General features: G+C 31.4%; 1 protein-coding gene across 3 annotated transcripts; it reads left to right on the plus strand.

Moving 5' to 3' along the window:
- Positions 1-890: 890 nt before the first annotated feature.
- On the plus strand, positions 891-24,657 carry LOC130901830 (phospholipase B1, membrane-associated-like). Of its 3 annotated transcripts, none has more exons than XM_057813455.1 (7): positions 891-1,071; positions 11,549-11,765; positions 14,119-14,341; positions 16,653-16,879; positions 21,313-21,475; positions 22,606-22,914; positions 23,856-24,657. In XM_057813455.1, the coding sequence occupies exons 2-7, from the start codon at positions 11,568-11,570 to the stop codon at positions 24,035-24,037; spliced, it is 1,302 nt and encodes a 433-aa protein (XP_057669438.1). In that variant the 5' UTR covers positions 891-1,071; positions 11,549-11,567; the 3' UTR covers positions 24,038-24,657. The 3 variants fall into 3 exon arrangements, with proteins under 3 accessions (XP_057669438.1, XP_057669437.1, XP_057669436.1); XM_057813454.1 differs by lacking the exon at positions 891-1,071 and adding an exon at positions 6,088-6,174; XM_057813453.1 differs by lacking the exon at positions 891-1,071 and adding an exon at positions 9,020-9,260.
- The last annotated feature ends 3,118 nt before the right edge of the window (positions 24,658-27,775 follow it).

The following is a 27,775-nucleotide window of genomic DNA, read 5'->3' on the forward strand; positions in this document are numbered from 1 at the left end:
CTTCTATACATTTTCTTCTTTGCTTCTTCTTCATTTCTCAACGACGAGGAACAACTGATGATAATAAAACTATAATGAAAAGATGGAGGATTATCTACAATACCATTAAACTGGTGGTATTATCATGAAAGATTGAAATCTTATGGTTTAAAATAATCTGTAATAAGATATGTCAAAGATTCATTGCACGTTACTGTAATAAATAAAAAAAAAATTGTTTAACAACCAGGAGCTGTATATTTATATTATTATTTGGTATACACTTATGCTATGTTGTTTTTGTTTAGACGGAATATACCTGGGAAAGAGTAAATACATAAAAATCTTTGATGTAACTAATATTCATATGGTTTTTAACATTTATCTCATAATTTCAAATTACATCTTGCGTAAGTTGGTCCAGTTCGAAATAGTTAAGAGCTTCCTAATTATAGTAACTAGTAAGATAAAAAGACAATTTTAGATTTTATGGAAAATTTGTTTGTAAACGAAAATGACTGAAGTCTTAAATTTTTTAGTTAAACACAACACAGAAAGATATGTGTATAAGAATTCATACGTGTAATTTGTGTTGTCTATATTATAACCCTTTTTAAGGTTATTATATAAGTTACGGTTTTCTCTATTTATATGAAATAATAATACTTTTAAAAGCTACGCTGACTCTTTATTAACCTTAATTTTGAGTTTTTTCAAATGTTATTAACTGATATTAATTACTTATATTTATTTGCAAACTTTCTAAAATATTAAATGACACATGAATTATGATTTTGTTAAGAATTCATACGTGTAATTTGTGTTGTCTATATTATAACTTTTTCAAGGTTATTGTAAAGTTATGGTTTTCACTATTTATATGAAATATTAATACTTTTAAAAGCTACGCTGACTCTTTATTAATCTTAGGTTTGAGTTTTTTTAAATGTCATTAACTGATATTCATTACTTATATTTATATATTCTTAACCTCTTTAAAATGTTTAATGGCACATCAATTAAGATTTTGTTAAGAATTGTTTGATTTTGATAATAGAAAGTTTGAAAAAAGTTCATAAGCATTGTTTAAAGGTAAGATATATAATGATATACCGGGGAAAGTTTTAAAGAACTGCTTATACTATCCATAAAAGTAACAAATTTCAATATTTAACTTGATCTGTTGAAATTGAAGTTTCGTCAAAGATCACGTGCAACTGGAAGCATTAAGATCAATGATAGCTTTTGAAAACCATTTTAGTGACAGATATATTGGCAAATAGTGAAAAAATATTATTAGAAACACTTTAAGTATAAGAAAGTAGTGTTCGAAAATTCATTTTAACAGATTTATATCGTTATGGATGAAACTTCTTTTTCTATGGCGATCTTCATTACAAATATCAGTGAAATTTTGATTTGTCATATTTGCCACATTAAATGTTTTTTTGCGAATCTACTAATATTTAAATAATCAAAACTATAATTTGTTATTAATAAGTTTCTAGCCAAGCAAGGCCGGACATTCAAATATGAAAATTTAAATCGATAAAAGTCGTTTCAGCTATTCTGGGACATACTATATATAATTTACATAAGGTTTTTTATTTGTGCGTAAAAGGAATATTATTCACTCCGTAATTAAAAAAAAATTCTTCAATAATTTATCACTACCATGAAACTATCCGGTTTTGTCGTTAGTTGTTGTACTTGACTTTTATCCAGATAATAAGAATTATCGGATATTATAAATAAATAATAATTTATCAGAAACGCATTTGCAATAAAATACTAAACAGAAATTCAAAATTTCCATCCATGTTTTCAAAATATTCTTTATACAACAAATAAATCTAACAGCAACTTCAAAATTTCTCAAAAAAGCGAATTAGCATAAAAAAATATTCATTACTCATTATTTTATAAAGGATGTCTCATGAAACAAATATTTAGGTACATGAAATTGTCGCACTACATTTTCAACTTCTGCTATAGATTCAAATTGTTTCCGATTTAAGAATTTCGACATGGATCTGATGATGCTAGGTCCGGTCTAAATGCTGGATGTGGTAGAAGTTTAATACCAACAAATTATTTAATCTTATTCCACATAACTTTATTAGTATGCGGTTTAGTATTGTCTAGTCGGTAAAGAACCCGCTTTCGTTTGATTAAACCTGAATATTTCTCTGATAAGATGATTTCGAAGTACCCTAAATCTTCATAATTCCACTAGACACACAAAAATATTTTCCGCTCAAATCGACGTCTATTTGCGAAGAGTTATGGGAATTGTCCTTTGTGCAACCACTCATTGTCTATGTTCGGATTTTTTAGATAAAAACAAAAACCAAAACGTCGTCAAAAATACGCAGTTCCATCTGTCCACTTACCCACCAGATTTTTATACATGAAATTGGCTGTAAAAAATGTACCAAAAAGAAAACATCGTAGTTGACATTTAAAAAGCCACAACAAATAAGATAAATCCAGTTGTCAAGTCATTCGATATTCTTTGTTCTTTTCAGAATCATTAAGAATTGGTTCGTTAGTTTAAAATCTGTGTGGGAATTAATATTTAATTGTTTCTAGAGTCTACTAACTAGAATATTTTTAACAATGATTGCTTTGATTACATATTAACCAAAATATTTTAAACAATTGTTTTCCGACTATTCGAAAGTGTGCCGTTGCTATTGCAAATTTCTCAGCTTTCAACATGTTCCAATGTCGATTTCAATATTCTATAAATAGAACAATAAATAAATTTTTTAACATGTCTACAAATTGTTCCGTATTATGAAATATACGGTGTGGAACAGTCAAACCTACAAAGTAATAATGATTGTTTCTTAACAATGTAAGAGAAACCAAAAAAAAACAATGATGTCAATGTGGGAGATGTTCGAGGTGCTCGCCGCGAACGTCTTTGCAATATGTTAAATTGTCTTCTAACGTTACTCAAGATCTCAGGCGTAAACCATATTATATTCTTTTAGTTATGTATATTGTTACGTTCAATTTAACCTACAATCACTGACTATGAATTATAAACGGAAAATCATTTTTTGTATTCTTTTTAATTCATATCGCTTAAATGGTTTATGCTTCCTTTTTTAAGATCAGTTAAATATGAAATAGGGGTTCATAAATACAAATAAACGTCTCCCAAGTGTTTTTTCCAACAAGTCTTCATCTATTTATTAACAAATTTATTCCATTTGCTGGTTTTAAACCACACGTATTCTCATTAATAAATGGTTTCTTATGTTTCGAACAAATTTCAGTTTCATCATAGATCGTTTTAGTCATTTCAATAATAGTTTAGAGCAGGGGTCTCCAAACTCTCCTGTCTTAGGGCCATGCTGATTACTCCAGTAAGTTCCGAGGGCCAAAACCATATTATCGTTGTTGCCGGTGGTAAAAAGTGAAATAGTCCACTGATGAAAAAGTACGCAACGTTTAAAAAAGTCTGCAAATCGGACTAAAGTCCGCAAAACGGCAACACTGCTTACTATTAATTTTACTGTCATTATCGGTAATTTCTAGATTAGTCGTAGAGTACGAGCCATGAGGAGTACCGTGACACGACATCTGGTGGACACAAGCGGAAATAGGTAGTACCTTCTATCGCTAACAGTACAGAATAATCTCGTTGGTTCAAGAAAGTTCTGGTGTCTTCCACTCACTTCTAGATGGCAGTAATTAGAATATATAAGAAGGCTAGTGACGCAACCACAAGTCAGTTCCTATGACAGTGTTGTGAAATAAAATAATGCGCATCTCCTTAAAACGTGTTTGTGCGTGTTTAAGTTTAAGACATCTTTGCAACAGTATTTTGATTTGAATTGTTGCTTTTGTGTGTGATTTAGTAGTATGGAAAAGAAGCGAATAATTGATAGTGAATGCAGAAAATTCAAAGATCAGTGGAACATTCAGTATTTCGTAATTGAGTCTAGTAACAAGGTGCTATGTTTGATTTGCTATGAAAGCATAACTGTTCTCAAAGAGTATAACATTAAAAGTCATTATGAAACAAAACATTTTCAAAATTACTCAAAGGAAGTTTGCGGATAGAAAAATTCGAAGCTATGAAGTGCGGATTGAAATCGCAGCAATCTTCATTTACAAAACTCAAAACTGAACAAGAGGCTGCAACTCGTGCCATGCTTTCGTGTGGCTCTTGAAATTGCAAAACGTGGAAAACCATTCACCGATGGAGATATTATCAAAGATTGCATTATTCTAGTAGCCGAAATGTGCCCTGAAAAGGTAAATTTATTAAAAACTGTCAGTATGTCAGCATTCACTGTGGCTCGAAGGATAGAAAACATCGCTGAAAATATATCCTCTCAACTGTTCGACAAAAATGAACATGTTGAGTGGTTTTCTTTGGCCTTGGATAAGTCAACGGATGTGTCAGATACTGCTCAGGTATTCGAGGAGTAGATAAAAGCTACAAAGTGCATGAATGTATGGTATTCATGGCACAACTACTGGTACAGATATTTTTAAAGGAGTTGAAATGGCCATTAATCAAAAGAACCTTTTATGGAATAACTTGAAATGTATTACAACTAATGGAGGCAAAAACATGGGTGGGAAAGATGAAGGAGTGGTCGCTCTTGTGTCAAAGGCTGTAGAAAATGACGGTGGTTCAAAACCATTAGTCTTACATCGTATCATTCATCAACAGTCTTTGTTAGATATATATAGATAATATTTAGATATGTCTGAAGTTCTGAAACCAGTCATATCAACTGTTAGTTTTATCAAAATGACTTACCTTATCATACTGCCGTACGTTGGCTTAGTTGTGGGAAAGTCCTTCGAGCAGTGTTCGAAATTTTTTTGAATGAAAAGCATCGCCCTCTTACTGAATTACAAAACAACGCATGGCTGTGGGAGTTAGCATTCTATGTTGATTTGACAAAACATGTGAATGAACTGAATTTGAGATTGCAAGGAGAAAACCAGCATCTTCCTGATTTATACACTAATATCAAAACATTCCGGAAGAAATTGATACTGTTTCAATCACAACTACGAAGTAAATGTTTCTGACATTTTAAAACATGTGAAATATTCAGCAACACCACTGAGACTGAGTTTCTTATCGATTTTGCAATCGAAACTTTGAGTGCTTTGCAAATAAATTTTGATACTCGTTTCTCGGACTTTGATGCCATTGCGAATCAAATTAAGATTTTTCAGAATCCTTTTGATACTTACATTGAAACTCTAGCCCCGGAACTTCAAATGGAAATAATTGATCTACAGTGCAGTGATATAATTAGGAACAAATATCAAAACTCATCTTTGTTGGAATTTTATAAGAGTCTTCCACTGACACAATTTGATAATTTGCATAAATTTGCTCGTGGGCTGTTTTCTGTTTTTGATACTACTTATTTGGGTGAGAAGACCTTCTCCAAAATGAAGTACACAAAAAATGTTTACATTAACTGATAAACATCTTAAACCTCTTTTAATAATTGGTACAAGTAAAATTAGTCCACAACCACAAACTTTTGTCAGTGGTAAATCTCAATTACATAAATCTCATTAGTATTTCATGTGTCATTATGCTTGTTATATGCTGTGTTTCTTTATCCAACTTATCACAAAAACAATAACAATAAGCCTACAACAATGTTATTAGTAGTTAGCCCATGACCGAATCAATGTAGATGTCATATTAATAATTATTCAACATAAAATTAGAATACTTCAGTAAACTAAATTTAATTTGCTATAAAAAATATGTTCTCTAAAAGGAGTTTTCGAGTACGCTAGCTCTCCGCGGGCCGGACAAAATCTGTCCGCGGGCCGGATATGGCCCTCGGGTCGTAGTTTGGAGACCCCTGGTTTAGAGGAAAGAAATCTTGGAATTCTCAATTTATGAGCTACTTACATATAATATTATAATTTCAATCAATATTTTAAAAAATTTAAATATTCTTAGGATTTTTCTAAAGCGATTTGTCATTGAATTATAATAGTTCAAGGTGTTATGGTAAATACAAGATGCAATCATTTTTAAATAGTAATTAAAGTCAATTATTCGACTGAAACGATATATATTGATTTTTTGAAAACATGGAAAACGTATTAACACTTACTGTTTACTATAAGTGAAAATAGTTTTCCATGTTCATCATTTGTAACTTCAACAATCGTGATTAATCACATGAAGTAAGTCTCGTATTAATATTTAAGTTCATCAAGTGAATACGTAATTTGATCTAATTTTAGTAAAAAAAGTTTTGGGGGAGCGTTTATGTCGATCAAACATTTATTGAACGTTTAGAGCAAAAGCAAAACACGTTGTATTTTCAGTGTTGAATAAAAAATCAATCAATCTATGTACCAGAAAGTAAGCCTGATCATTCTGATACAATCGAAAGTATCGGAATCTATCTGCATGTAACAGCATTTTTTTTTAATAAATTAAAGTTTATTTTTGTTTCCAATTACTATAGCTGTTTGACATGGAGTAATCCGCGGTTCTGGGTTTGAATTTAAAATTCGACATTGATTGGTAATCGTTCTTAATTCATACTTAGTCGGAAAATACGAGTTGGAGTCGTTTATGACTAGCAAAATCCATTCCTTTGGTCTTAACATGTATTATTTCGAAAGGACATGGTGTGGGACATAAATAGAAAATATACCTTTAGGTATATAAGGCCCCATTCATCTTCAAGAAGAGTTAAGCTTAGTTCATCGATAGTTGTTTTCTAGTTCTAACCCTTAGAAATATGTACAGTTTTGCCAATAAGGACTCGTATGCATCTGCAAGCTCCATAAAGGCCGAGTTGCCGAAGCCCACTGGTTGTTGAAGATGATCGAGGATGGTTCAGAAGATTCCAGATTCCAATCAAGATAGAGAGAAATCAGTCACAGATGAGTGACGTTCTTATAACTGCTCTGTGTCTTGGGAAGGAGTAAACACTCAAAAAAATTAAAGTTTCGTGGCAACCAATGCGTGAATACTTCCGTAAGTGTAATTTGAGAAAAGAAATATTCCCCGACCATGTAATTGAGTACTGATGGCGATTAGTTTCAAGACTATATAGAGTTATAAGAATTGTAGACTTGTATAAATTGTAAGATTGTAAATAAAAGGTTTGGTGGTGTCAGTTAAGGTTAGATTATGCTCGTTAAAGTTGTCGTTTTAAATTCTTTCAGTTATTTCAAGAAATTTATTTTCAAATTAATCATTTATGCGATTTTTTATTTGCAATTATAGCTGTAGATTCACTTTTTTATACCTCCGCTTCTTTCCATTTCCGCACTGAATGGTTGCATATTTTGGGGTCTCATCTCTAGCCTAATCTACACTACCATTCAAAAGTTTTTGCCCGCCCTATAGTTTGCGTCTTACACAACAAATAAAAACGATCGATTTTGATATTTATATAAAATCATATATAGATAAGAATATAGTAATAATAAAAATACAATCTTTAATTGATTCGGTGCACAATTTTAGCATTTTCTGAATGAGTTTCGACAAATAATCGTCGTCTATTAGGTTGAAGATGTGAAATGGAAGTAGGACACTGTATTCTGACTTTAATATTTAATTTGTTAAATCAATCGCGTTGAAGACGGGCTATTGTGATAATCAAATCATTACTCTCAGTAAAATCTTCCTTTCCAGTTCTTCTTAAATACTCTTTACATAGCTTTGAGGAATGCTTGAATCGTTATCACGCCGAAAGATATATTTTCAACCGATCAGACGCTACATTTTCCTTTAATATTTTTTATAACCTAATTTCTTCAAAATCCCTTAAATTTGTACCCAGTCTCGATTCATCTCCTAGTCCCCGTCGTATTTCACAGTTAAAATCATTATCAACATGGATCTATAATAAGTTTTTTTGGTAATTACTTAGTTTACGTTGCATACGCCCGATTTACTTGATATTTTAGTATGTTATACAGTTTTTTATATTGAAAAAGAAAATTTGCATAAGTTGAGCACGGAAAAAATTCCTTCACGTAGTTTTTATGGTTTAAACATTGGAAAATGTGTAAATACTTGATGTTGAAGAGGATTAGGGGCGCGGGGGGGTCTGTTAAAAATGTAGACTATCTTTTAGCACCCGTCCCCCCAACCCCAATCCAGTCCAACATTAAATACGACTAATGTATTAACACAAATCAATTTCTAACAATAATCCTTCATTTACACTTACAAATAATCATCAATAATTATCAATCAGTCGTGACATTTCTTCAACTAATGCTTCAATTCTATTTGAATATAAATAATATCCTTTAAATAGAAATAGAAGTTCTTCCATAACGAGGTATGTTATCACGAATATCTCGCCAAGTCGCTCAATATTTTGAGTATGAGCCTAACCTAACCTAACCTAACCTAACCTAACCTAAACATAACCTAACCTAACCTAACCTATCTAAATTTTCAACCTCAAAAAAGTATGTGATATCTTCTTTTTTAGCATAAAAAATTTTATAACATACCAAAATTTTAAGGAAATCGGGCGTATGGAATCAAAACTAAATAATTACCCGTTTTTTCTTTGACTTGCGCACAAACACTCCAAAAACTTCAACCTCATCACTCGATAAAACTCTCTTCATGTAACCAATATTTATATTTTTCAAGCCCACTTAATTTGATATCTTAAAAAGGTTTCTTCATTGCAACCCTTCCAAAAAATCCAGCCATTAGAAATTTGTTGAGATGTATTATTTTGAAATTTGTACAACTCATCCACATCCATCACCAAAATGACGCAGAAGTCTTAATAAAATGTTTAATAATTAAAACACATTTCATTTATAAGTAAATAAATCAATATTTACAAAAAAATGTTGTAATATATTGGACCCAGAGTTCCAAAACTTTGAACCTACAGAAAATGTATAGTTTTAGGTGTGACCTTCAAAAGTAACTAATAAAATTAACAATAAAAATTTTATAAATGAAATAAAAAATATATGGCAAATTAAAATAAAAAAAACCGGTTGTTACACATAGCATCATTGTTGTTGTTTGGGATTAAACCTTCGCGAATGTTAACATCTTGATGACTCCCATAAGATACTTCCATAAAACTATTATTTGAGGGTCAGATACTTATTTTTCTTCATATGATGTTCTGACTCGGGCAAGCATCATAAGAGTATAGCAAAAAATACTAACTAGTGTCTAAACTATTATTTATTTTCTTGAAAATCTTCTAATAGAAATTTCTAACATTTTTTTCAATCTACGAAAGTGAAGTGAGTTTTTTAAAAAAGTAAGTATCATCAAATAAAGACTAAAAGTCCATTTTTGTATAGTTTCTGATGCATTGAATTTTTTTTTCGACTATTTTATTTATTATCTATAAAAAAATTTTTTATATTTTAATTTTATAATATAGTATATACGTGAAAGTGCCATTAAAAAAACTAGTGGGAAAGGGAATTCACGTGTGTGTGTTTATTACTTTTGAGATATTTTTTCCACAATCCATAGCGCAATAAAATTTTTGTAAATTAACAAATTTTCAAATTAAAAATTCATTTTATATCACTCACACACTTGATATTTGCAAAATGAAAGATGGGTGTTTGGTAATTTATAGTTGGCGGTTTTTCTTTAGCATATTCCAGATTTCTGATTCCACCGAATCCATAAAGCACGTCAGCGACGATTCGTACACTGCACGCAAAATTTTATTAGCAACTTTTGTTTTCTAACGATTCATCTATATGACTTTTTGACATTGTAGCTTACAAATTACAATTTATAATTGAATAAACAAGATATATTTTTTGATGTTTACAATATTCATATTAATATTAATAAAATGCTGATAGTTGTTTACATAATTTGATCTTTATGCGCCTTAATTTTTAGAAAGTTCTGGCATTTTCTTTCGCGTAACTCCTCCGTCCCAAAGAATGGAAAATACCGGAGGTATGTTTCATGTCCTCTCCTGTTCTTTCTTCAAATTCATATTATTCTTTCCTTATTTCCTTACTTCTCTGGTTTCTCAAAAATCTTCAGTGTTCTGAAGTCCTGTAGAAACGCAGGTATTCGCACTACTGTATTGAGATATTTAGTCGTAAAATTCGCGACCGCACGTTTCGTACTGTGACTGCGCCAGTTGAAGATTTTTATATTTGTTGTTACCATCTTTAATCTATCTGGATTATCTTTTTTTATATTTAGTTTTTTAAAAGTAAACAATAAATTGTCTAAATTGTTCATAAAAATTTTAAACTTTAAATGTTAAAAAATTATCCTTTCCTTACTCAACGGATTGATAAGAGAAGAGTAAAAAAAGGAAAAATTATAAAAAATAGGTATTTTTTCTTTTAATAAACTTATTATAAAAGAAGATAATCCTGATAGATTAAAGATGGCAACGGCAAATTCTAAAAATCTTTAACTGGCGCAGTCACAGTAGGATACGTGCGGTCGCGAATTTTACTGACTGCGCCAGTTGAGGATTTTACTTTTCAAATTCTTTTGTAAAATAACTTTATTGTTACAAAAATTACAATTTATAATTTTATAAGCGAATGATGTTGATTATTTCATAATAGAATTAACAAGAGACATTATTTTGATGTTTACAGTATTCATATTTATACTAATAAAATGCTGATAGTTGTTTACGTAATTTGATCCTTATGCGCCTCAATTTTTAGAAATTTCTGGCATTTTCTTTCGCGAAACGTGAGCGCCACTTTTGTAAATAAATGTTGATTCACAAATAATTTGATGCATTGGTTCAGATGTTAAACTTATCGATTTTTCTGGTATGGAAGCATTGGACCTGCGCTTTAGTAGTTCATATGAATGCTGTTTAGCTTCGAGTAATATGATTAGTTTGATTTTCTTACAAAATTCTTGGACAAAAAAACACATTTTCGGGAAAAGAACGAATCAGTTTCCTGACTAGTGACTTCTTCGTGGAGAAATAAGCTTAAGAGTGTGTCTAAATAAAATATGACACGTCATCGATAATGATTTCAAAATCTTCAGCAGACGAAAATTCATTGTCACTGATTTTTATTCTTCTCCTGATATTTGGTTTGCGATTTTGTTTATTTTTGAACCACATCCTGTTCCTTTAGAATGTTTTTACATATCTCTTATCGATTTTGAATTCACGCAAAGTGACTTCCAGTTCTCTATGAACCGCTTCTTTCTCTTTTTTTGCTTATCTGTCTGATCCTCTCGATCCTGATCGAAATACCTGTCATACCTGTCATACAACATGTCAACAGATCGTAAATCGTTGGTCTAGCTATTCCCATTCTTATTTTCCATATTTGAAACTAAACTTCTAATCGAAAAATAATCAATCAACGCTTTCAACACTTTACTTGCTAATCCATCTAAAAATGTAGAGATTTTTTGTCCTCACACCCTTAGTTCGTAATTTTGTATACTGGCTCTAAATGTATTCAAACGTTGGCGTATAAGCTTGATTTACGATGGGCGTGAATCACAGTACTTATTATTTATTATTCAATATTTCACCACCACATATAGACATTATTTAAACACGTTTTTTATGTTCTTCAACAGATTTTGATATGCACGAAACATGAAAATTCTAATTTACAAGATTCACGCATTAAGTTTAATATTATCGATGCTAATAACAATGACTCATTCTCAAAATACGACTAGTTTGGATGCCATATTTGGAGGTCTATTGCGGACATTTTTACTAAAAGCTGGTCATAAGGTTCGCCAACAAACTGATTCTGATTTTAATAGAGCAATATTAGAAAAACAACAGGTACGTGAAAATTTAAAACCATATTAATATTAAAGCTTAACGAAGATGGTTCCAGGACTACCTGGCGTGACATAGAGATGGTGATAATTGCTTAAAAAATACCACTATATTAGAAAGTATATAATCTATACAGCATATATTTAGAATTTGAAGACGCCACGCTGTTTAGTATTTGGCAGTCATCAATAGTGAACGTTGAAAGAAATTTATCATCGTTATGTCATACAATACTTTTATTTGAAAGGCATTAGCTCTACCAATATGAAATGAACTAGATTTTACTCTGGGCGAGACTGTTCCTTCATTATCAACTGTAAAATAATGGGTAGAAGAGTTTACATGAGGCCGTACGACCAGCATCGCAGTGGTCGATCAAATTAGGTGACGACTCCAGAATTGTTGAAGATGATAGTCGACTGAAAGTTCGTGAGCTAGCTTCGTTTACATCAAGTGTGTCACAGATATAAAGTTATAGTTTCATAACTATGGATAAAACTTGGGTCCATCACTTGACACCCGAAACAAAAGAAGAATCAAAACAATGGACTGAAAAGGTAGAATCGGTTCCAAAAAAGGCAAAGATCCTTCCATCAGCAGGCAAGGTCGTGGTGTCGGTTTTTTGGAGTGCGCGTGGGGTAATTTTCATTGACTATGCACTAGCTCACACATCCGTTAATGAAATAACCAAAATTAATGAATTATATGCACCCTATTCACCAAATTTAGCCCTCCCGGATTATTTTTTGTTTTCAGACTTAAAAAAAATGGCCTGGTGTTCAAATATTTTTTCAACAATGACGAAGTTAATAACTTGACAATTTTTATTCTAAAAAGGATATAGAACTTATGTTTTCTTCCAAAATTTTTGTGTTTTCTTTGTTGGGCCAGGTACTTCTGGAACCATCCTCGTAGTGATACATGCTGTTTCCAAAAGTACAACAAAATTTTATCCTGTTCTAGTTTATGAGTTTCAGCTATATAGTCCAGTCAAATTAGTCCTTAAAATAGAAGTAAGGTTACGAAAATTCCCATAGAGCTAAAAATTGGTATGAATGTTCACAATACTATTATAAAGGAATTGTGAAAAGTCCCCATCAATCCCCCTAGTGCAAAAAATTTTATTGATGGTGAAAGTTTGAAAAAATAGATTTTTCGCGTTTTTCAGCTAAACGGTGATTTTTACAGCAAAAATATATCAGACAAAAATTGTAGATCATCAGATTCTCTACAAAAAATGTATCCACCTTTTTTTCATAAGTATCGCCATTTCCGTGTTATAGCGGTTGAAAGAATTAAAAAAAATATATTTTATTCATATCCATACCAATTTTTAGCTCTATGGGAATTTTTGTAATCTTCAATGTCTTATTTGACTGGACTAATGTTTATATAAAAAAAACAGTAAAAAACTTGAATGAATTTGTTTTTATTCGCATCAACCGCGTAGGGTTATTAGCGAGTACTTCAAGGTTCAATAAATTTGGGATCACAATCTAGATTTTGTTAATTTGTTTACGGTGTTTCAGGTAATTCATAAATAGCTTCTCCAATGAATGTGGTAGTTGATTCTTCTTTGTTTCGTTGTCACATATTTTTAATAGTCAATTAAAAGGTGTTAACTTACAACAGCATATTTCGCACATTGGTTTGTAATTTGTGACTTGAGAAAGTTAAGTTGATATTGAGACTTTTCCTCTAATGTCAGAATATGTGCTTTCCATGTTAATTTTTGATCGAGTATAATTCCTAAGGTTGGAGTTGAGATCTTCTTGTGGAACATATCGATTTCGTTTGTAGATGTGTAGACATTTGAAATCGGCTCTCCCTGCTCTTCGCTTATATCTCCTAAATTTTCTCGAAACCCCTTTAAGTAACTAAGGAGGAAATCAAGTTTTAGGCTCATATTGGACGCCATATTTTTTAATTGTAACAAAAAGTCTTCTACAAATTCAATATAGTTTTTAGATATTCTATTCCCGAGAAAATTCTGCAATTCTGAGACGAAAGCTGTCCAAGCTTTTAGTTCTAAATCAATTATAGAATTTCTAAATTGAGTATCTTTCGAATGTAGGCTAAATTATTTCCCGTCTTTATCTAATCATTTACAAAATTGTTTCATGATGTTCACTTTTATATGTAATGGTGAAATTTGTCATTTTTCTCTCCAGGTTCCATATTTTTTCTCAATCTCTAGTTTTTTCTTATCCAATGCTTTTGATAAAACTTTAAAACAAAATAACTCGAGATATTCGAAAAATTTCGAAGCATGATTTGATACAGACTCAAATTTTCAAAGATTTATGATATAACTAATGAAATTAACAATAAATATGAAATTATTACTAAATTTTAGAGAGCAGCGAAGAAACTTAAAGCTGCTGATCCATTTCCCTGTCAATTAGAAAATATTAAATTGAGAAGTGATACTGTACCTTCAAGTGTTCATAAATTACGTCCTGGTGACATCGACATAATAGCAGGAATGGGAGATAGCTTAAGTGCAGGCACTGGTATATCCACCATTTCTGTTATTGAAGAATTGATAATTCCGCAAAGAGGAAGAGCCTGGTCAGCAGGTAAATACCTAACCTAACTACTCTAAAAGAAAATTTATACCAAAACACTTTTATCATCAGCTTTGTATATTTTTTTGGTACTGCACTCCCACAATATCATTAAGACCTCATATAATATAATAAATAATGTGTCATTTTCCATTATTATAGAGGTTGTCTCAATTTAAAGATGTAACTTCTTGAAACTAGTCTCTAAATCTATGAAGAGCTTATTTGAATTTCTTTTTTTAAACATTTTTTCTTTGTCTATTGCGAGTGAGATCAATTTGAAATTCGTCTATTGTTGAGAATTTACTAAAAACAAAAGTTCAACGCATCCGTGGCAACAAAGAAAATGTACGTGAAATTAAATGAGAACAAACAGCACAGCGTTGGATCAATCATTCAAAAATTAGCGATTTGACGCTTGAAAGTCGTTTGCGAAATTGAGGTTACAAGGGAAGCAAAAGAAAATCAACTTATTACCAGCTATGACCGATCATTGAGCTCCCTTGGATCTTCGAAATATACCACACATCACCATTAAGAATCATTAGGTTTAATCTGTAGAAGTTGTCAAGTAGAGGTTCGCAAAAAGCTCTTTACCTGGATTTTTCTTGATGGATAATCAGTTGTTAGACCAAAGACAATTACAAAAATGTATCGCAAAGAAAACTTTGTTGCATCTTGTGGATTTATGTACTTGGAAATCATTCCAGATGGTCTAGATATCAACGCCGAGGTATATAATAAAAAGCCGATTTGAACGTTTGAGTTTTCAACAAACATTTCTTTTCATGAATGTTCCATAGTGTTGAAAATGAAAATAACGTCTCAATATAAAGTTTTTGTCCAATTTGTCGCTTATTATACATACCTTTCCATGCTCCCATCTATGGCAAATTAAAAGAAATTCGGTGATCAATACATAGTGGAATTTTCAAATAAATATTGAGGTTATGAGCGCAAAGAGTACAAAAATTTGAATGTCTGCATAAGTTTCTCACCGGTTTCAAAGTTACACTTTTCACGTGATTTTTTACTAATATCAACGATTTGATGATGATATGTACCAAAAAAAAAACCAATATTTTCACCCCTAGAGCTGATAAAATCATTAACGACGAGATTTAATATATGAAGACCGAAAATGGCCATGTTTGATTCATTCTCGTAGCCCTGGTCCCGTTTAACTTTGAGCTGCAGTCTAGGTAACGACTTATGAAATATTGCACAGATCTTCTCCAGTGGTATTTTTTACTGGAAAAAATCCTCTAGAGTATATACCTCCCCATCAGTAATCACTTAATCACAAACTACTAGCTTTTACCCGCGGCTTCGCTCGCATCCAATCCATTAAATAGAAATCATTATAATAGAAAAGAACAAACTCTGTAGCTATATTAAAACCTGAGATATAGATCTCTGAATGTAGAAAAATTGCCAAAAACCTACAAAAATCCATAACTCCACATTGAATGTCCGCGCCTAGCTCCTCTCCAACTCAACCGATTTAAGTGTTCAAAAACTCAAAAGAAAGAAAGTGCTTTAGCGAGTGTTCTTAAACCAAAACGAACTCTGTAGCTACATTAGAACCTGAGATATAGATCTTTGAATGTAGAAAAATTGCCAAAAACCTACAAAAATCCATAACACCACATTGAATGTCCGCGCCTAGCTCCTCTCCAACTCAACCGATTTAAGTGTTCAAAAACTCAAAAGAAAGAAGGTATTTTAGCGAGTGTTCTTAAACTAAAACGAACTCTGTAGCTACATTAGAACCTGAGATATAGATCTCTGAATGTAGAAAAATTACCAACAACCTACAAAAATCCATAACTCCACATTGAATGTCCGCGCCTAGCTCCTATCCAACTCAACCGATTTAAGTGTTCAAAAACTCAAAAGAAAGAAGGTTCTTAAACCAAAACGAAGTCTATATCTTGAATAGAACCTGAGATATTGAGGATAGAACGTGTGTATGTGAAAAGCTCCCATAGGTAATGTACAGGGGGAAATCGCATTTGAGTATAACTTGAGAATGGTGAAAATTAGATGAAATTCGATGGTTGATGGCTGATCTGTGCATCAATACGTTTCATTGAAAAAAAAAATCAAGCAAATCGGTTGGGTAGAACGCCTGAACGGACTCGGAATGGAAATCATCAATTTTTTTAATATATAAGATGGTTTCGAACAAATAATTATTTTGATTTTTCACGAATTAAGATTCAGCATATCGGGATCCTTCTAAGATCAGGTCTGAATATAATTGAATAAATCCCAGTCCGGTTTATTTTTCGTCTCAATCGACAATATTTGATATTTTTAGGAGGTGAGAAAACCTGGAGATCTTACTTGACTCTTCCCAATATTTTAAAAGTATTCAATCCCAAGTTGTTCGGTTTTGCTCTAAAAGCTTCTCAGAGCATCGAATGGGAATCACAGTTTAATGTTGCTGAAAATGGCGCCATATCCAATGATATGCCATATATGGTTAAGGAATTAGTGAAGAGAATCAAGCAAGATCCTAGAGTAGATTTAGAAAATCATTGGAAAGTAAGTACGTACAGGGTGATTCTAAATTCATGCGATAAAATTCAGGAGGTTTTTGCTTTTATAGAACTTTAGTAAAGCTAGAAACTTGATATTCTGTAATTTTCATACACTCGCAAAGGACTAACTACGGACATTCATTAAATATTCCTGTTACCTTATAGAGGGGTGAAATTAGCAACCCTTACTTTATATCATATGAAAACTTTTTATCAAAATGAAGTTTTATGAAATTATAACTTGAAATTATTGTTTTTTTAAATATATTTTGTATTCTTTTTACGCCAAACCCATAGTTGCACAGCTGCAAACACCATAATTTATAATTTTTTTAATAAATTGAGTGTAATACCATTGATAATAATGCTGTAAATGACCAGCTCCGTCCTTTGCAAATGCAGAAAAATTATGGAATATCAAGTTTATAGCTTTACTCAAATTTTAGAAAAAAAATTGAAACTCAATTTTGCTCACCACCTTTTAAGGTGATATCTTGGAAAGGGAAGGCCTGGGGAAATATTTGAATATCATAATTTAAACTCATATATTATAAACTAGTAAACATTTTTTAGCTTAGGTTAGGTTAGGTTATATTCCATATAATTGTTAATTTTTCCATGTACTTTCCGAAAAAAAATTACAAAACTTTTAAGTACAGTTAAGTACCGGGTGGGAAACTGAGAACGTCCTCGAGAAACACGTGGAAATTATATTCAGAAGCTTGGGTTCACCACTAGAAAGAGTATTTGAAAATATGACATTAAAAAAGCGAAATTTTTCAGAAATTACCCAATTAAGTGGTACTTTATATAAGATAATCGAATTATTTAACGCATTTTTTATTTTTAGTGTATCTCTTCAAATAAAACGTGGTGGAAAGTGGTAACTTTTTATGAAAAAATGTTTTTGTTTAATATATTTTGGATATTGTGATTAATAAATGTGTAATTAGCCAGAATTTTACGTCTGGTAGGCTGACGAAGTGAGTTGTGTTAAGCTTTTTTTCATTATTTAAAAATTATATATTTGTTTGCTAGTGAATCAAATCATAAAATATAAGCAAAAATCTACGTATTTCTCAAACAACAGCATAGGAAGTAAGGACGTGGAAGTTTATTTATTCGACCACCCAGATCTCCAGACCCAACTTGCTTAGATTTTCATTTGAGGAACCGAATAAATGGACGTCATTTTGAACCTCTAGGGCGCCACTTATCGTTACATGGTTTATTATGAGAGCACTTTTGTTTCAATTGTTTTCCCTGCAGCTATAATCATCCGTTTCTGAGATATGGTAAACAGCCGTCCTTAGTTACAGATCAGGTGCAGACAAATTTATGGTTTTTGGATTTTTCATTGGCCAAAAAGTGTAGAAATTTTGGTTTCTGACCTTAATTCTCATCTTAATCTTAGGAAATCTTATTTCAAACATCAATTTTTCGATTTTTCATTATCCTTTCTGAATATTGAACGATTCGTCGGGATTTTAAAAAAAAATCCAATCAAATCCTTCTCTTACGAATTTCGTCACAAATACTCTCAACGTTCTTAACGCCCCATGGTATATTAGCAATAAAACGCTTCACAGTAACTTAAAAACTATCCATAGTAAAAGAGAAAATACGCACAAATATTCAAATTTCGAATTTAAAACACGGTCAACGAAAACTTTTGATTTTTATTACTTTTTTGTGGTTTAATACTTCCCTGATATTTATTTAGTACGATATTAGATTCTAGATGCTTGATAATAAATTTTTATTGGGCAGTTATCAACTATTTATCCACTCGCACTGATTTTTAATACTAAGAAACTATTATTACGCTGAAGTGTCGAAAACTATAAACACTGCAAACCTCAGTAACTTATCAATTACCCTGCTCTTGAGAATTAATTTGTAGACAGCCATTTCTTCTTCTTCTTCTTCTTCTTCTTATTTTAAGACTATGTCTTGTGTTTTCAAAGAGGCAGCCTAAGTTGTGACTCCGAGGACCAGCTTTCATACCAGCGCTTTGGGGGTTTTCCAGGCGGTCTACTTGTATTGGGTCTCTCTTCCTTAGCGATTTTCGTCAGTCGATCGTCGTCCATTCTATTGACACGATCTCTCCATGCTCTTCTTCTAGTTCTGGCCCATCTCACTATATCCGGAACGTCACACATTCTCCTAATTTCATTGCTCCTTATTCTGTCTTTTAGTGTTTTCCCTGTGATTGAGCGTAATGTCTTTATCTCGGTAATTCTGAGAATCCGCTTAGTAGTTGCAGTCTCCGCCCTCGTTTCTATGGCGTATGTCATTACTGATCTGACATATTTATATATCCGTGTTCTGCTTTCGATACTTAAAAATTTATTACTCCATATCACGGTTCTAAGGAATCCCGATATCCTAGATGCTGCTGTTGTTTGCGTTTTGAGTTCTTGTTTCAAGTTTCTATTGCTCGTGATGTTAACCCCTAAATATTTAAAAGACATAACCTGCTCTACACTTTTATAATAAATTGCCAGTTTGCATCTTCTTGGTTCTCTCGCTATTGTCAAGGATTGTGTTTTTTGTGTCGATATGATCATATTGAATTTTCCTGCAACTGTTTCAAATCTGTGTAGCAGTTTTTGCAGATTATCCTCATCTGCGGATATCACAACCGCGTCATCAGCGTAACAAATTATCTTAAACTCATGTTTTCCCATTCTGTATCCTCTGCCTGCCGTTTTGACTTCTTTTATGATTTCGTCCATTATAATGTTGAAGAGTATTGGGCTGAGACTATCTCCTTGTCTGATCCCTGTTTATACTGGCATTTTACTGGAGAGTTCGTCGTTTACTCGTACATATTTCGTACTATTTCCGTTGTTCATGTCCCGAATGATGTCTATTGTCCTTTAGTTTACGCCTCGTTCTTTTAGTAGCTCAATGACGTCATGTAATCTAACTCTGTCAAATGCTTTTGTTAAGTCTATGAAGCACATAAACGCAGTTTTATTGTACTCTATGGCCTTTTCAGCCATTTAAGGGCAAAAAATAATTTTTAAAGTTCAAAAAACCACAGACAAATGAAACAACCCATCAGCTGATCGCATTTATCCATCGGTCTACCAGGATAGAAACCATCATATACGATTACGACATTAGTTTCTGAACATTCAGATCATGATCGGGTTATCTCGATCATGGTTTCTGAAAAGTCCCTTTAATTACTTCTTGTCAACGTTTAGGAAATTTGATTTCAGTTAGACCACTGTCGTGGTCACAATAAATGCAAAATTATTCGGAAAATAGTTTTAATAATAGAATTATTTCTTCAAATGGTGCGATCTATTGGCTTCTCAGATCACCAGATTAATCTTAAGTTTTTTTTTCTTTGAGCTTATTCAAAACAAAATTTTTATCTGATACTATAGTCTTTAATGAATTGTAGGAAAAAATCTTCAACCAACTATCTCTGTAGGAAACATTAGAATATCATTTAAATGAAAGAGATATATTATTTAAACTGAGCTTTTCTTTATCCTTACGATTACTTTTAAAGTTTTTCCATTTTTTGCATCAAGTAGCTATTATCGAAAAGTACCCGGTTATTAAAATGAAGAAGTCAACGAATCACTACCAGTACGCAGAAGATTAAAGAGGAAAAAACAATCTGATTTATTAGACCAACGGAGAGTTGTCAGTGGACAAACTTCTCCTTCAAATCATCTTCTAAACTCATATTTTACCTATCGCTTGCTAAAAAAAAGAATAAATTTCTTTTTTACTTAAAAAGCAATTGAAATATTTTGATATATGAATGGTTTATAACTTTTATTAATTAAATGAACATATAAATGTTGTTAAAAAAATATAAATTCTTCCAACTTTTCATTTAGACGTATTTATATGGTTTTTTGATAAATCATCTTTGATTTCAGGTAGGATGAAGACCGAAATAGGTCAGAACATCAATTTTTACCCGATTATTCTATATAATTTTCTCAATAATCAACACAATTTATCAATAAAAAATATTTACTTTGCTTTTCAAACAGTTAAATAATAAATATCCTCCTACTTATAGATTTTTAGAAAATACACCATAGATTATATTTCTTGAATGACTGGACTAATATTCTACAAGAAGTTATTTAAATTTACCAGTTTTTTTATTTATTTCTCGCATTACAATGAACATTTTATCACTTCGTAGTGTGACCACGCATTTTTTTTTTCAAATAGTATGTAAATTTTTAAAATATTCAACCTTCGAATCGAAACCCGCTAAAAAATATATTCCGCGATTGAAATAATATGTAAATTATTTCACCTTGTATTTTTTTCCTTATTATCGACAAGATACTTTATAATCATACTAATTTCATTCATTAGCTAAACAAAAATCATGGCGTATCTAGAATAAAACTAAGGAAGAAATTAATTTTATTGTTTTTGTTTCTCTTGTAGATGGTGACGATAATGATAGGCGACAATGACTTTTGCTCAGAGATTTGTCTACTCCGTAACAGCTACGATTCGTTAAAAAAACACAAAGAAGACTTACTAATAGTTCTTAGATATCTAAGGGATAATTTACCAAGGACTATAGTTAATTTAGTACCAGCACCAAGTAATGTAGTCGAAATTCATATCAACCTTGAAAATAAGCTTCTGCTTTTGAGACGTTTGTTTTGTATTTTTAATTTGTAAATTTGTTTCTGTTTTGAAAGCTTAGTTTCAAGGCTCCAATATATAAGTATTTGTCTCGTAAATTTAGAGGTAGAAAAGCAACAATTGTTTTATTGGATTGTCAGACATCGTCGCGAGAAGTCAATCAAATCCAAACCCTACCGTTTCTGTTTGAAAACGCGTTTCTCAATATGCGGATCACCACGCAGCACGTGTAGCATATACGAGTCGTGTCTCTCGTGTCACGATACCTGACACGTGCTATACGTATCACAGTTTGCGCCTTGCTTAAGTCTACCCTGTTTATAGCATTCAATCATCCTATTTCTTCTCAAATTCATTTAAATTGTTTTTATTGTTGTAATTAAGAACTGCAGGTTAGGTATAAGGACTACGTCTATCTCATTTTAAAACAACAAAAAACTATTTTGAAAATTAATTCTTATTAAAATGATCATTCACCACAAAGATGTTTTAAAACGTCTTAGTTTGCGCTAGAAAGATCAAAATCAGCTGATTTTAGTTTCAATTTGACATACCGTTGAAGTGGTGTATGAGTATCTTAAGCTCTTTAATCCATTTGTTTTTTTAGAAGTGTTATAAGTTTCATTTATTGCAGATCTCACATAAAAGAAAAAATTTCGAATATCAGAAATTAGACTGGATATTAAAATAATAATAAACTTTGTTAAATATTGAATGAGTATCGTAGCTTTTAGCTAGACAACCTTATTAACGCCATTGTTTATTGTGTTGCCTATACATTGGAAATATACTCTGTTCTTTATTTCATTGGACTTTTCTAAAACTTAGAATATTCAATGATTTGAACATTCTTATTAATGCTATTGTTTATTATGTTGCCTACAAACTGGAAGTATGAAATGTACCAAAAGTACAAATCTAAATTTCACTAAATCACTAGGTATTAGAATAATAATTATGAATCTTCCTAAATATTTAACTATTGCTTCCTTCAAATAGGCAACCTGTTAACGAAACTGCTTAATGTGTTGTAATGTTCAAGATTTATATATTAATAATATATTTGAAAGAAATATTCTTTTATAGGATTGGATGTACTGTTTGAAATGAAGAACCTCCCTTTAAAATGTTATATTGTTCAAAATACGGTTTGTTCGTGCATTAGAGGTTTATTGTACAAAAATATGAGGAAAATAATGAGCGACATTATGAAAAAATGGCAGCAGGTAGATCTCGAAGTTAGCAATTTACCAGAATTTGATTTAGAAGATTTTACTGTGATAGGTCATACTTATACGTTAAACTACTCGTTCCCTAGGACTCCACAAGGGAAACCTGATTATACTTTCCTAGCGCCTGATTGTTTCCATTTTTCGGAAAAATCACAAGCAAGGTGTAAGTACATTTTTAGAAAGTTAGGTTTATGAACACAATACCCACAATTGAGTGAAATCGATGCAAAAAAATGATGTATTAGATAGGGGAAAAATGCCCATTAAATTAAAGAAATAGAATAAAAAAGCAATTTGCAAATTTGGTTGTGATTTGGTTAAGTCTCCATCTGAAGATACCAGGGATGAAACTGTTTCAGCAGTTCCAGGGTGCACCGATGATGCTCCTTCGTATTTTATTTTGTTATCGTTGCATAATAATGTGTCTCTTACTAACAAAACCCAACAGTTGTATAACATAACTCCAAATAGGTCTCAATATTTACTTGTATAGAAGCAGTTTATTGTAAAATCTCACATCGAGAGTCATACTAAGATATTTTGTTGTATTATTAAAAGTAATATTAATAATTTTTCATTCTGATAGGAAACGCTATCTCTTGGTCCAGCTGCTAATTTGGTCAATGGATGCTTGTAAGTTTTCAGCAGCTTCTTCGTGAGTATTCCCCACGCCCATAACTGTCCTACCTTGATTTTTTCTAGATCAGAATACAATTCATCTCTCTTTGATCCGAAATATCTCTCTGATAAGTGAGACTTTAGAATTTGGGAATATTGTCTTGGCAGAATCATTTCCAATTTGTGGAGTAATCTTTTGTGTAATACTTTATCAAAGGACTTGCCTGGTTTGGGCTTATGATCTTATATAAATTTTAGCATATCCTGAACTTCTTTGGCATTCTTCTTACAATTGCAATGTCAAAAAACAGGTTTTTTGATCACACATTATAACATGAGCTTGTTATTACAAAAATACAATTGAGAGTCTCAAAAAAAACATTAGGGGAAGAGGCAATGGAAAGTTTGATTAAGAGAATAAAAGATATTTGTAGAAAGACTAATGTATATAAAATGAAAATTAAACCTAATAAATATATTTTTCAGTTGCAAACGATTTGTGGAATTCGCTATTGGAACCTGTAGGTAACAAGAGCACAGATGGTACTCCAACATTTTCAAAATTTAATTGTCCTTCTGAAGAACATCCTTATATTTACACAAAGCATAATAGTCAATTGCCTCATTCATTCCAAAGTGTGGAGAAGACCTTTGAACTACCCAATTAGAACATTTATACAAATTATAAATAAATAGTTCTCATAATGAATTGCTTCTCCTATTAGCCTTCCATACAACTTCTGTTAATGTCCTGCAAGCAGTAAATTTTTTTGTCTAAAGCATGGGAAGATGTGACACCCACAACTATACAGCAAGGTTTTAGATATGCAAGTTTGTATCAATTCTAAGAGTTGTGGAAAGGTGGAAACAGAACCAGACTTTCCAGTAATTGAGTGGTTTAAAATGATAGGAAACTTCAAGGAAAATTCTCAAACTTATATTGGATTAAACAACCGCCTGATTACAACGGCAACGGTAAATTTCCTTCTTCAGAACTCATCCTCATATTGCTGGAGGAATTTTGAAAATATGACAAAAATGTATCAGCAGGGCTTCTCCTAAAACTGGTAATATTTCGAAGGTGAAAAATGTAGAAGCTGAATTAATGGAAAAGTACTTATTTTATTACCAAGACGAATCAATTTCCTAAGATATAAATGATATATAACAAATTCTTAGTGCAGCTAAAGATGTCGATCAAAAAGAACAGTAATAGCGTTTATAAATAAATATTGTTTTTATGTATATAACTACTAACATTAGTCTGAAATAAAGTTTTTTTGTATAATTCTGTTTTGTCTTTTCTTCATTTAACTCATTAGTGACGTCACTAAATAGTAAACACTCGACGTAGTCCGACTAAAATCATTGTATGATTAATTTTATTTAGTTAGAAAATATTTATCTAAAGTTAAAGAAGTAAATATAACAATTTTTATATACATCAAAGTGATTTTCATAAATATAAATTGTAAGTTGTAGTCCCTCGATATCTACCAGAAAGTTGTAATCGCTCTGTTCGTTCCATTTTTGCTCTAGGCACGTGAATAATTTTTCAAGTGATTTTATTAAGAAATTATTACATTGAAGCATTATACATACTTTATAACAGATAATCGAATAAAACCGTTAATTTTTTACAGCTTACTATGTATTGTCGTCAGTGCACCGCCATATTGGTAATGAGCGTTTCAGCGGGAAGTTTGAACCGAAAATTTAAAAACTTGGCTCAATCCTTATCTTTCAACGTTTAATAAGAGAATAATGGACAAAAAAGGAAGGAGATTATGGAATCGTGTTATCAAAACTATATAGATATTATAATAGGAACTTCTTCATTTGCAAATGTCAATGTAACATATATTATATGAGTGAACTTTTATGAAACATATGGATTTCAATTTAAAAATTTTAGATGTTATATTTCCAAATATACTAAATCTTTTAACTGGTAAGAGGGCTGTAGAGTTGCTTCGAATCTCTGAACACAGTAGACAAGGGCAATCAAATTACCGATGACATGGTGAAGTTTACAGCCATTCAATCGCTGGCAGGACTCGAACCTGCCCTTGTAGATAAGAGAAGAAAACAAAGTTATATATCCAGTCATACGGCATCAGAGTGGACGGCAGATAAGTAGCAACTACCCTTTCACACACGAAATAAAATTCTAGGAAACGCCCTAGTGAGAAATTCCTTTTTCCAAACCAGCGACGTATCTCACAAAGGTGACTGCGAAAGGATTACCTAGACAACAATAAATGACATGACCTCCTCATGGTTAATAATAATAATAATAATATAATTCTATGAGAATCAGTATCAAAACTTTTTTATATACCATATTTTCACTTATTAACATAAATCGTAATCGTAATATTTGACACTACTTTAAGATGATTTGAGTCCTGCAAAATGGGTAGTCCTGCTCATAATATATAAAAATGTTTGGAGAGAAGTCAAATTATGTTTAATATTGTTTTTGATATGTATTTTCTTTTATTTTTCACCTATTTTTTATGTTTCGAATTTATCTTTCATACAATTATAAGAATCTATTTTTAAAAAAAGACTTAACGGTTATTATATATAATTTTCAATAAATCACGGCTTAGAAATTCTTATTTTTATACTCTCCCGGGTAATACTGTTCGTTTTTGATATAAATAACTATAATTCTCAAAGAAATACTTTCTTACTGCGATACGCTACTGATTATACGAAATTCGGATTTCTGTCTTAACTCATAATTATTCTAAGCGCGATTCCAATAAATATGTGGTCCTCAACCCTTCAGTGAAAGTATTTATTTATTTTCAATTCAATAAAATTGCTCAACACCAAATGTCGGGTATAATTCAAACACATTTAAACTGCAAATAAAGGAGTATCTTTACAAAAACGTCGTTTGGACCATAACTATGAAATTATTCTACTCTTTCGTTCCAAATATCCCAGCCACTGTATTCATTTAGATTTTAAAAAGTCTTTTGCTTCGTAAGGCTTAATCAACTCTAAAATACCTCTCCAATTTCTCTCAAAAAGACTTCCATTATTAGTGAACTTTTCAAATTGAAGAAGAATTTCAGCTGTTTGAATACTTAGGTAGGGAGCTTACCAACAGTTGTAACAAGAGGGAAAAAGTTTTAAACATAACATTGAGTACATCGAACGTGAAAGAACGGGAAAAAAAACTAGAGGGTATCGAATGAGCCGTTTCTCTCTGATCATAGAATAATCGTGTTCCACTGAGCCAGAAATCAGTAGGAATCCAAGAAAAACCGATTTGGAAACATATAAAATCAATATACACGGCAATCACTTTCCGGAAAGTGGAAATCCAGCCTCAGATACAAAAGGAAAGAGCATAGGAAAACTGAGAGAGAAACTGCAGGAATTGCAAAACAAGTGAACGAATAACATGGGATTTAAACATTGTTCAACCGTTCAAGTTGCCAGAAGGGGATGATCAAACGACCAAGCAAAGTAAAAAGAGGAATTTGATGAAAGGAGGTAACGAGGAATGATGATAAATTGTAAGGCGTTGAGAAAAGAAAAGAAATGAATAACGTAAGATACTTAGAAGTTGTGGAAAATGACGAGAAATGCAGAAAAAGAAAATGTTGCCAATCAAATGGAAGGTATTACGAGAAATGATGAAGATGTTACGGAAAATGACAAGAAATGTTGTGAATTACGAAATAAAAACTAACGAAAAATGACGGGAATCGATTATTAACTTTATTAATTAGAAATTATAAATAGCGTAAGATAACAAGAACTAAAGGGAGTTTGTGAAAACAGTTTATTGTCATGTTTTACATTCCTCGTCTTTACAATCTATGGAGGAACTTGTCTTTCTTTATTAACAGTTCCATTTCCCTAATCCCTTTATTCTCTTTAAATCTTGTTACATCTCATTCAATAATCTTTTTCTGGAGTGCTTTAATCCTCTTTTACCTTCTATTCTTTCTTTATCGATTATCTTTGTTGCTCTTTCTCAAATCATTCGCTAGAAACAGCAACAATAACAAATAATGAACTATTAATAAGAAATTGATAAAATTACCAAAATAAGAAACTCACGTAAAATGATAGGAAATAAGGAAAACATGAGAAAATACTGATAAATTCATATTGACAAAACTAAGAAAAGATATATATATATATATATATATATATATATATATATATATAAAAAATCAATATGAATAAATACTTTGAAAGCATACAAATAATATGATTAACTTTATTTTTTTTAGTAATATAAGTTTTTATGTATTGATTAAGTATTTCTCGCAGTTTTTTCACGTTAATTTCTGTTTAATGAACCAAACGTATCGTAAGTAATTACCCCTTCCTCGAGTTAATTGTAGTTTTTCAAATATTTTTCTCACGAATGTTGA

This window comes from Diorhabda carinulata, chromosome X (assembly GCF_026250575.1).
Source record: "Diorhabda carinulata isolate Delta chromosome X, icDioCari1.1, whole genome shotgun sequence".
NCBI classification, from domain to species: Eukaryota; Metazoa; Arthropoda; class Insecta; order Coleoptera; family Chrysomelidae; genus Diorhabda; species Diorhabda carinulata.

Coding starts and splice junctions, on each gene's coding strand:
- LOC130901830 (XM_057813455.1), top strand. CDS start 11,568: ATGAAAATTCTAATTTACAAGATTCACGCATTAAGTTTAATATTATCG. Junction 11,766..14,118: donor CAATATTAGAAAAACAACAG/GTACGTGAAAAT, acceptor ACTAAATTTTAG/AGAGCAGCGAAGAAACTTAA. Junction 21,476..22,605: donor TAATTTAGTACCAGCACCAA/GTAATGTAGTCG, acceptor ATTCTTTTATAG/GATTGGATGTACTGTTTGAA.